Below are 12,485 nucleotides of genomic sequence, written 5' to 3' on the forward strand. Positions count from 1 at the left end.
GGTTTTTCAGAGTTTGTAGTAGTGTTATTATGGCAGTCTGCTTTCGCTTCATTACTTTAAAGTAGGAAACCTATGGAGTATATTTTTTATATATCTGTCCAACTGAACACCACACCTATCCATACAAATGTACCTACAGGTTTTCTATTTTTAACTAATGAAGCGAAAGCACACTGCCAAAGGAACACTGCTGCAAACTACAAAAAGTTATTTCACATGTCAGGAAAATGTTCTCCCATATAACAGTTTCATGCATGAACAATTAAAAAAAATTTTAATCAGTGGCATTTGAACACGGGACCTTTGGTACAATGCTCTGATGCTCTACCAAGTCACCTATGCAAGATCTTCAAGTCAATTGCTCACAAATACGCTTTTCCTATGTTTCGTAGTTCTGATGTTACTTTAGATTACTGTTTAGGGATGTTCTACTGGGTGACAGCAGACAACATGAATTAAATCTGTGTTTTGGTTGATACTATATCTACATACAACATCTGGTACCGATCTGTGTGTCTGACATCTGGAGGTTTGGGTGTCAGCATTTCTGCTATATGGTGAGTAGCAATCCTCCCTTTTCATAATATTGTCATTATTCTGCCCTGGATTTTCCATTATTTTGTTTTTGTGATGTATATTGATGCTGCAGGGTTCAATTTTAGCACTCCAGAGTAAAAGGCATCACAAAACCAGTTAAACGCAAAATCTGCACAATTTACACATTTATTCATTCATATTTATGTATATAAACTGACTTCCAGTATTTCTTTTGTGTCAGAGTAAAATCACATGATCAGATGAATTCACATCAAAAATTTAGGCTCAAAACCTTATGTAAAATTTAAACATGCTTTACGTGTTGATTGTACATAAACTAGTGCACGAATCATGATGCATTTTGCATTTCTGAAGGCCAAGTGCTGCAGTTAAATAAGAAAAAAAAAAGTATTTTGTGCTGTTATGTTACACTTTTAGTAGCCATGTCCCCATTCAAAGAATCATTCACCCTTAATTTCAGTGTATGTCAATGTGAATTAATGTACATTTCTGAGAATTTTCAGAAGTTAAACTTTTGTTTCCCTTTCAGCAGGAGTGTATATGTCTGCATTTATCATAAATTAGAGTTATTTTTAAGTTTGTTATCAAATATTACATCAAAAAAGTTTCAGCACATTAATAAGTTTTAGCTTAAGTTTTTTTTGTTGTCTTAATAGAAATCTCATTTTGTGTATTAACTGCTTCAGCTCTTAAAGGTAATTAGTAATACTTTAAGCTTAACAGGTTCAGTAATGCAAAGAGATCAGCATGCTTATTTTATAGTTACTTGTTTGCCGTTCAGTAAATCACTGCACCATTCACAATGCAGCCCCACTAAATTCTGTTGTCAAATATGGGATGAGTTAGTTAACAATCATAAGCTGCTGGATATAACCCTGACTACTGTCAAATGATTAGAGGCTGCAGTGAATGCATGTCTCGGGAGATTTCCCATGTGTGGTGTACCAGAGATACCAAAGGACATCAAATACTATTCGTTCTTGTGGATCCTGTCTCCCTCACAAGAAGTATGATACCTATCAATACTTCCACACTTGATTTTGAGTTATATGCTAGACGTAAGACTAGGTGTCCTGTACAAAGGCGACAGGCACCAGAGAAAACTTAGGGTATTATACCCATTCCTCTAAACAACAAGTTTGAGGTCCTGTCTTTCAGTAAAAACGAAACTGAGCCAATTGGAAAACACGCTGTGTCCCATGTCAAGGGGAAGTAAACACAAAAGAGTCTGTGTCTGTATGGGTTAAAGGTGCACTGAATTGTGCCAAGATTAAAGTTGTTGGTAATGTGACACATTACCATAGAAACTGAAATAAAGAACCCATCCTTTCCTTGAGAAAATAAAAAAAAATAATAATAATAAATATTACATGACAGCAAAAAAGAAACATATTTGGTCATGGTAAATGACCCATCCCAAGTCATCCAGATACTGATTCACCAACAGACACTGACATCTAACAGGAGGGAACCATGGCTATGGGGGGAGCTGTGCTCCAATCTTTGATGCCCCTTATAGAAATGGTAGCAAGGAATGGGAAGAAATGCCAGCAGCATTCAGTGTATAAGCCTGAGGACCTCATTCAAAATGTTGAAGAGGCTATTGTGACAACTGCCGAGGGAACAGGGTGTAACCAACTGTAGTTTGTGGCACAGATTGGAACAAATGATGCCTTTGGTTTGGGCTCTGAGGTAATGCTTGGATCATTTCAGTGACTGGCAGAGAAGGTTGAGAAGACTAGCCTTGTTCATGAAGTCTCAACGGGGTTCACAATGTGCAGCATTGTCCCCAGATCAATCATGGTCCTCTGGTTCTGTGTCAAGTGGAAGGCTTAAGGCAGAGACTTCAAAGATTGTGTGACAAGCTAGGCCGTGACTTACTAGACTTGCACCTTAGGGTTGAGCGCTATAGAGTCCCCCTAAATGGATCTACACATATCAATGGCTGCTACCCAGGTAGCTGACTGAGTGTGGGGTGCACACAAGGGTGCTTTAGAGTAGGCGACTCCCCATCCCGTCTAGATAACAATAGCTGTAGGGGACATGGAAGTGTCAAAGCATTCACGACAAAGTGCCAGAGTTCAAATTGCTCCTACAGAACTGGTTACAAGTGAGAATTTTGAGGAACATTTAAGCGTATAAAAAAAACACAGGCTAATGGTAAATGGAGGTAGTGTGTAGAAGATAGTAATTCATACGCACTGAGATAGAAATTGAAACTGCATGCAGGACTATCTGAACAAGACTAGATATCAAGGGTGGGTGGTGGGTGGCAGAGGGGTGTCATAAACTTATGATCATATACTTATATTCATCACCACATTTACCTCCAGATGTAACTGAAAATTTTAGACAAAACATAAGTTCACTAGCACATAGTCATCAGAGGAGATTTTAACCATCCAACAATCAATTGGGAAAATTACAGTTTTGTAAGTGGTAGGCATCACAAGATGTTCCGTGAAACATTACTAAATGCTTTCTCAGAAAATTACCTAGAACAGATTGATTAGGAGCCCATCCATAATGGAAATCTGTTAGATCTGACAGCAACGAATAGACCTCACCTTTTTGATGATGTCCACATAAAATCTGGTATAAGCAGGGACCTGAAAAATTCCCATTCCGTGATAAATGCCACTATAGATGTGAATCCTGCCTCAAAATGTGAAAACCTGAAATTATCTAACAGACACTATTTCACAGCAAACTGTATCCAGATAAACTATTTTATCAGACAGTTTGTAACAGCTTTATTTTCAGCACATAACTCTTGAAAACATAACCAACTTTTGGCTACCAGTATTGCAAATCATCTAAAGAAGCCAATTTGGAAAAATAATGTGTTAAGAACATGTTTGCAAAATAAAAAGGGCAGCATGCAATGATGTATCAGTGTGCTCGATGTTCTGGTGCCACGCTAATTATGGGCGGTTGAATGGCCTGTATAAAATACATGCAACACAGTACTTAGTCATGGGACCTAGCGCCTTAGAACAAAGAAACACATATGTTCATCTGCTCTAAAGTTAAAAAAAATTGGCATAATGCAGACACATTTAACATGGCAGTTGGGCCAGGATGACCTTGTTTACGACACTGCCAATCTCAACGAGTATTTGCATAGTAGCTGTTACCAAATGCTTTCTTCTGCGTGACACTCATTGTCTTCTTTTCTTATTTTGAAATGAACGAAGATATTAATCCTGCTGCATCACGGAGTTCAATTACAACCTTCACAACACCAGAAGGAATCAGTGATCATCCCTGTGGCCTTGTGCCAGTGCTGCTTTCAAAGAAAAACAGAACCAGTGTGAAGACCAGCTGCCCTACGAGATGGAGGCAGCACTTTGTTTCCCCACACCACTCCTCAACTCCCTGATGAGCATAGTTTCAGTTTGCTTACAATTGGGACTGACTGCCAGTTTATAGTGTCTGCACTATAGCGACTTGAAAACAAAACCTTTCAATGTATTTTGACTGTGCCAAAATTCTTCCCCTAATGTGAAAATAGTTATTTTCAGTTCTATTTCTATATGAAATGCCTTGTCAGTGCTATCAGTGTCATTGCCAAAAATGTGGGCCACACAGCAATGAATCTCCACAGAAAGGTTGAAATTAATATTCTGCAGATATTTTAATTGTCAAATTGGATGGGAAGAGAAAAATAACGTCACGAAACAGTGCCAGAGGAAGAAAACAGGCCAAGATCATTTTGGGAAAAACTACAGAAGATTTTGAAAAAGAAAATATTCCAGTCAAAAAGCTCATCTATCACCAGAAAGTTATTACAACATATTAAGTCTTTGCCTGAAGGCAAATAGTGTGAGAACCTTATAAATTTGTTCATGTAACCATTTACAAAGAAACATACAGATACGATTTTAGCCAACAATAGATGTGAATTTTGCAAAAATAGATGCTACATTTTCAGCTCTCTAGGTATCAGTGACCGTAAGATTTTTTCAGCACCAATTATTAGCAAAGCACAAGGGGTCACTAAAACAAGTAGAAGGATTTATACATTCAGCAAATTAGATAGAAGCAGTAGTGTTGAATTTCAATAAGGAACTCAAAACATTTAGCTCTTGGGAGGAGTACGTAGTACTATGGCTCAGTGCTAGAAGACTCATTCACCAAGCACTCAATAGAAAGGTACCTAATAGAACAGTTCATGACAGGAAGGACTCTTCACAGTATACAATCACTGTAAACAAACTTCTAAAAAAAAATGTAGACTAATGCATAATAAGTGTAAAACAAAACATAGTACTGTAGCTAGGGAGATGCTTAATGAAACACATTTGGTTGTCATGAGGGCAATGCATGAGGCCATCAGTGACTATATTAACACAATATTGTCATAGGATCTATCACAAAACCCATAGGAAGTCTGGTCATATTTAAAGGCTGTTAATGGTATCTAAGTTAGTGACCAGACACTCATGGCTGAGATACGAAATGAAACTGAAGAAAGCAAAGCAAAACCAGAAATGGTGAACTCCGTTTTCAAATGTCCCCCTACAAAAGAAAACCCTGGAGTATTTCCCCAATTTAATCCTCGTACAACTGAGAAGATGACGGAAATAAGTATTAGTGTCAGCAGTATTGAGAAGCACCTGAAATCACTGACATGAACGAAGGTCCAGGGCCTGTTGGAACCCCTATTATATTCTATACTCAATTTACGGATGAGTTAGCCTTCTTTTAAGTGTCAAGTAGTTGGGAGGGAGCACAAGTCACACCCACCCAGGAAAAGGATAGCAGAATGATCCACAGAACTACCATCCAGTAGCCTTGACATCCATTTGTTGTAGAACCTTAGAAAATATTCTAACCTCTTAGCAACAAATAATCCTGAGTTAATAATGAGCATCAAAATGGATAAAGGTATTAGTGAGCACAGGGTCGTCGTAGTGAGATTGAATATTGTAACCCCCCAAAACCTCCAAAAATAAATGAAAAATATACCTATTCAAAAAAGCAGGTAAAAATTCACTTGACGCCTTCCTGAGAGACAATTTCCATTTCTTCCAAATTAACAACATAAGCATAGACCAGATGTGGCTGTAATTCATAGAAATAGTATTGGCAGCAATTGAGAGATTTATACCAAATAAATTAGCAAATGACAGAGCTGATCCTCCTTGGTACACAAAACAGGTTAGAACATTGTTGCAGAAACAATGAAACAACCATGACAAATTAAAACAGATGCAAAATCCCAAAGATTGGCGATCTTTTACAGAAGCTCGAAATTTATCATGGACTTCAATGTGAGATGCTTCAAACAGTTTCCACAACAAAACTTTGTCTCCAAACCTGGCAGCAAATCCAAAGAGATTCTGGGTGTATGTAAAGTATGCTAGCAGCAAGACACAATCAACACCCTCTCTGCGCAATTGTAGTAGAGATATTATCGAAGACAGTGCTGCCAAAGCAGAGTTACTAAACACAGCCTTTCGAAATGCCTTTACAAAAGAAAACTAAGTAAATATTCCAGAATTCGAATCAAGAACTGCTGCCAACATGAGTAACATAAAAGTAAATATCCTCGGAGTAGAGAAGCAACTTAAATCACTTAATAAAAACAAGTCTCCTAGTCCAGACTGTATACCAATTAGGTTCCTTTCAGAGTATGCTGATGCAATAGCTCCATACTTAACAATCATATACAACCATTCGCTCAACGAAAGATCCATCCCAAAGACTGGAAAGTTGCACAGGTCACACCAATATTCAAGAAAGGTAGTAGGAGTAATCCACTAAATGACAGGCCCATATCATTACCCTTGATATGCAGCAGGATTTTAGAACATATATTTTGTTCAAACATTATGAATTACCTCGAAGAAAATAGTCTACTGACACACAGTCAACATGAATATAGAAAACATCATTCTTGTGAAACTCAACTAGCTCTTTACTCGCATGAAGTGTTGAGTGCTATTGACAAGGGATTTAAAACTGATTCCATATTTATGGATTTCGGAAGGCTTTTGACACTGTACCACACAAGCAGCTTGTAGTGAAATTGTGTGCTCATGGAATATTGTCTCAGTTATGCGACTGAATTTATGATTTTCTGTCAGAGAGGTCACAGTTCACAGTAACTGACGGAAAGTCATCAAGTAAAACAAAAGTGATTTCTGGCATTCCCCAAGGTAGTGTTCCTTATATATATATGAACGATTTGGGGGACAACCTGAGCAGCCCTCTTAGGTTGTTTGCAGATGATCAAAACAAATTGCAAAATGACATAGAAAAGTATCTATATGGCGCGAAACTGGAAACTCACCCTAAATAACGAAAAGTGTGAGGTAATCCACATGAGTGCTAAAAAGAATCCATTAAACTGCAGTTACACAATAAATCAGTCAAATCCTAAGGCCATAAATTCAACTAAATACCTAGGAATTACAGTTACGAACAACTTTAACTGAAAGGCACTCATAGAAAATTTTGTGGGGAAGGCTAACGAAAGACTGCATTTTATTGACAGGACACTTATAAAATGTAAAAGATCCACTAAGGAGACTGCCTACACTATGCCTGCCTGTCCTCTTTCAGAATACTGTTGCATAGTGTTGGAGCCTTACCTGACAGGATTGACGGAGTACATCAAAAAGTTCAAAGTAGTGCACAATGTTTTGTATTATTGCCAAATTGGGGAGAGAGAATCACTCAAATGATACAGGATTCGGAATGGACATCATTAAAACAAAGGTGTTTTTGGTTGCGGTAGAACTTTCTCACGAAATTCCAATCACCAGCTTTCTCCTCCGAATGTGAAAATATTTTATTGACACAGATCGACATACGGAGAAATGACCATCGTGATAAAATAAGGGAAATCAGAGCTCATATGGAAAGATACAGGTGTTCAGTCTTTCCCTGCCCTATTTGAGACTGTAACAATAGAGAATTGTGAAGGTGGTTCGATGAACACACTGCCAGGCACTTAAATGTGATTTGCACAGTACCCACAGATGTAAAGTATCTCGTCAACCTGAATGTATTTTGAAAATATCGAATATGTGAAATGCAACCCTCATGTAACGTCTCCAAATGCTGCGTCTGGCAGTCTCTAGCACCTGTACGCCCCACCAGTGCTCTTCCCCCCCCCCCCCCCCCCCCACACACATACCCTGCACTATCCCTTCCCCTCTCCTGCTCCACTCCATATTGCTATTCATGCAACAGTTGCATTCTATCAGAGTTGCCAGTGGTAGTAATTTTGTGTGTGTGTGTGTGTGTGTGTGTGTGTGAGCGCGTGCACATGAGCAAGTTTGCTGAAGAAGGCTTTGGCCAAAAAATTATAATGTTTAATAGACTTCCCATTGTGTCTGCCTGCAACTCAATGGGTCATCTTTACAGTGAGCAGCACTCTGACCTTTTCCTAATACTGTTGATATTCCAACTCAAGCTTCTCTCTCACAACATCCTGAAAAACATGGATCAATGAAGTCAGATAGACGCAGCATTTCTTGATTTCCTAAATGCATTTGACTCAGTCCAATACCTTCACTTATTGTCAAAAGTGTGATGGAATGGGGTAACAAGGAAAATTTTTGACTGGATAGAGGATTTCTTGATAGGGAGGATGCAGCATGTTATCTTGGATGGAGAGTCACTGACAGATCTAGTATTAATTTCAGGTGTGCCCCAAGGAAGCGTGTTTGGACCCTGGCTTGCAGACAATATTAATAGCAATCTCAGACTTTTCATAGATGATGCATTTCACAAAATGAAAAACAAAAACAAATATGTATATCCTTTGACTAAATTATCAATGAGTCACATTTGGAATTGGTCAACTCATACAAATACAAATGGTTCAAATGGCTCTGAGCACTATGGGACTTAACATCTGTGGTCATCAGTCCCCTAGAACTTAGAACTACTTAAACCTAACTAACCTAAGGACATCACACACATCCATGCCTGAGGCAGGATTCGAACCTGCGACCATAGTGATCACGCGGTTCCAGACTGAAGCGCCTAGAACCGCATGGCCACACTGGCCAGCCATACAAATACATGAATGTAACGGTTTTTTTGGAATATGAAATGGAATAATTGCATTGGATCAGTTGTCAATAAAGCAGGTGACAGACTTTGGCTCATTGGTTGAATGTAAGGAAATTCAATTAGTATACAAAGAAGATTGCTTACAGAATGCTAGTGCAACCCATCCTAGATACTGCTCAAGTATGTGGGACCAATACTAAATAGGACTAATGGGGGATACAGAGAAGGGCAGCACAAACGGTCACAGGTTAGGTGCGAGCAAATGTCACATTGACACAGCAGAAATTGCACTGGCAGACATCTGAGGATGTGAAGCAAACTATCTGAAGAAAGCCTACTTACGAAGTTTCATGAACCAGCCTTAAATAATGAATGTAGCAATATACAACTAACCAAACAATGGAAAACACAGGATGGAATAATGAAAATACTATAAAAGGGTATATTGGTACTCACCACATAGTGGAGATGTGGAGTCGCAGACAGGCATGACAAACAGACTGCTAAACAAATAGGCATTTGGCCACAAGGCCTTCTTAAGAAGTACACGAAACAAACATAAACACACACACACACACACACACACACACACACACACACACACACACACACACACACATTGTCTCTGGCTGCTGAGGCCAGATGTTGGCAGCCAAGGACGAGTCTTGTGCGTATGAGCTGTGTTTGCGTGAATGCATGAGTGTGTGTTGTCTACTTCGGAAGAAGTCGTTTTCGCTGAAACCTTACTTGTTTAGCAGTCTTTCTGTTGTGCAGTGTCTGTGACTCAACATCTTCCCAGTACAGAAAACAACATGCCCTCACCCCCCTTCTGTAGCATGCACATTTCTCACAAATTTTACAATTAAATACAGATGTGATGTGATAACCTGGTGTGTGGCCTATAATATTGAAACCCATAAACCTTATGATGACTGACAGATAACAACCAAACGATTGCATAGTGCTAGCTTCTATGAAATTCCATTAAGCGTAAATGTGCAACAGACTCTATATCTGTCTGAAGAGGCTGAAGAAAGCTTGAATATTAACTCTGAATTTACATTACAAACATGTTAGTATGAAACAAAATTTCTCAATGACTTACCTTCTCTTTCAAAAGAGCACTCTTTTGAAGCACAAAAGCATTTATCAGCTCCCTAAACCAATTAATACAGTAGAAAAGAGAATCGAGTATCACTTGCTTCTGATCAGGTTCCATGTACCTGAAATCATCCTCATCTTCATATTCTGGCATGACGACACCACACACAAGCAAAGCATCAATTTCATCCAGTACACCTGAGCAAGTCAGCATCTTGATGAGCCGTAAGAGTCGTAGATATGAATTTAAGATTACCAGATTCCTTAAGACAAGAAAGTTATCATCACTTTTAATAAAGCTATGCCACAGACAGAATTAAAATATCATGAAATTTATCAACGAGAATGCAATCACACTATACAATGTGCATTACATCTAGTTACACATTCAGTGGTTCACATACACATGCATCTGTATGCGCAGATAATGAGACAGGTTGCCAGTCGTCTTCAATATTGTGTAATAAAGCCTGGTTGTAATAATTTCAATGAAAGCTGTAAAAATCATGTTTAATATACTTTAAAACTAGTCAGTTTTGTCTTGCAACAGATGTAATTACAAGCATTTGCCATTATGCAATATATTCAGAACAGGTTGGTGTGACAACTTTACTTCATCAAAAGATTTCCCTGAGAGCACAAGTTTTTCCAGGTTGAAATTTTAAATCTCCCTGAACCAATTTTGTTGTATGTGAGAACAAATTACAGTTTACTAATTATTATGGCCACAAATTGAGTTGCATGTCACTTATTAACGATAATTCCAAATTCAGCTGAGACCAAAGAAATTTATTTACATAACTGATGATTTTGTTGTTGTTTAAGCAATAATGTTAAACTGTAATACCTTGTAACATATAAGCTTCATTCACACACAGAAAACTCAGGCTACACCTACAGGCTGTTTGACTGCTACAGAAGAGTGGGGTGAGCAGAGGATAATGAAAGGAGCAAATAATAGTAATGAAACATAGCCACACAAACTGATGTTTTCCCCAATTCGGTGTATTACAACCAGAGGATCCCAACTCCAAATAGGCACTTGAGAATAAACACTTTAAAACAAGTGTTCCACACACTCACAATTTATGTGAAGGCTTCTGTATGTCTCCTTATTGATACCCGTAAATGTTCAAAAACTCCAGATGTGTTCTGAAAGCACTGAAATCTATTCACAATGCATTCCCAGAGCTCATCAATACTATCAACAACATAGCAAAGGTTTTAAATAATCATACACAGGAAAATCCAATGGATTCAAATCATGGGATGTGAGAGGCCACAGTATTGGCAAGACATAACAGATACACTTGTTGTGAAATACGAAACTTTCCCAGCATACAGACTGTTCTATGTATAAAATTTCAGAACTGCCGAATGTCTGTAACTGGCATTTGCATGCATTGCTTGAGCGCACGTCCTTTTGCGATAAATCTATGCACTGCTCTGCATTCCCTCCATGGTGAAAGCTCACCTCTTTGATACCAAAATGAATATCTTCACATAGTAAGATTGCAGGATGACACTGGTTTCGCAAAGCACGAAGATTTTCTGTAACTGGGTCCCATGCGGAATTTAACTGGAAACCACAATTTTGATTCATAAGGGATTCAGATAGTCATATTTCCAGTCATTCATTGATGACTGAGCTCAAAAAGTTTGACGTACGGGCTAACATTTTTTTATTACATGTCCCTGAATGACCAACAAAACTACAGTGATCATCAACAGTGGACTTATTTGCTTAGAGAAGGTAAGTACGCAATCCTGCACAGTAAGCATTGTTTGCCCTATATAAGATTTGGCACATGCACATGGAATTCTGTAAACATTTGCTCTGAGCAATTCTAAGTCGTCTTTAACAGATCCCAAAAGCACTGACATTTTGGAAACATTACTTTAACTTTATGTCTTCTTAATTCTCTGCCTATTTTAGTGGAAACATACCTAATATATGGTAGACAAGCAGTTGTTTTGTAGGCCTCATCCTCTTGTTATGTTGTTTGTACATCTGTAGCAGTCTCTGCACTTGTTGAGATGAATACCTGTTATTCAGGAAAATAGGCTGCAGGTGTCCTAGTTCCATTTGCTGGCTATCAGCATCTGAGATGGTATAGGCTTGGTGGATCAAGGTCTTCAGAATGCGAATCATCTGTGCAGGATGATGGCAACAAGTAGATTGTAAATAAAGGTCAGTACAAGTGGCCTTTCAATACACTGAATGCCCAATTGTGCCCTCGCAATTTACTACTGAGGTGGAGAAAGACGGCTGCTTGTGGTTTTCAGACATCTTGGCGAACAGGTCTCGCGCAGGTGCTGATGGGAACACTCTGCTTTTTTGTTTTCTTCTATAGGAAAACTTTTCATGATTCAATCGTGCTGCCTCCCATGTACTGTCATTGGTATGCCCAAACCTGAACTGTATATTGGCCATTTCTTCATCTGAAAATGTATCTGGAGCCACGCCAACCACTTCAAATGTTAATCACGCACACAGCATTTGCTGTTCACTGTGGGAACTAGTACTTAGAACAAACGGCTGTTTATGCTGCTCAAATACTGATGGCACAACCCAAAACTTGAGCTGTGATTGGTTGCTTCAAAGGTCACTCTTCCTATCAGATCAATGAACGTAACATACTCAACTAACTGACAGCAACGTGCCAAGAGTGAACTTGCAACATACACATAACCTTCGATATTAACAGTATTGTAACGTGGGTGTGATTGCATTCATGCGTATGTTTATTATGATTATTTGCTTGTTTCATTGTCCTCTGCTCACTTCTTTGATT

General features: G+C 38.6%; 1 protein-coding gene across 2 annotated transcripts in view; it reads right to left on the reverse strand.

Annotated features, from left to right (window-relative positions):
* Nucleotides 1–12,485, reverse strand: part of LOC126419312 (Fanconi anemia group D2 protein) — a 206,839-nt gene that overhangs the window by 72,923 nt on the left and 121,431 nt on the right. For both annotated transcript variants that reach the window (XM_050086492.1, XM_050086493.1), the window contains exon 15: nucleotides 9,695–9,953. In XM_050086492.1, the coding sequence (XP_049942449.1) occupies nucleotides 9,695–9,953 (259 nt within the window). The remainder of the gene's footprint in view (nucleotides 1–9,694; nucleotides 9,954–12,485) is intronic.

This window comes from Schistocerca serialis, chromosome 9 (assembly GCF_023864345.2).
Source record: "Schistocerca serialis cubense isolate TAMUIC-IGC-003099 chromosome 9, iqSchSeri2.2, whole genome shotgun sequence".
Lineage (NCBI taxonomy): Eukaryota > Metazoa > Arthropoda > Insecta > Orthoptera > Acrididae > Schistocerca > Schistocerca serialis.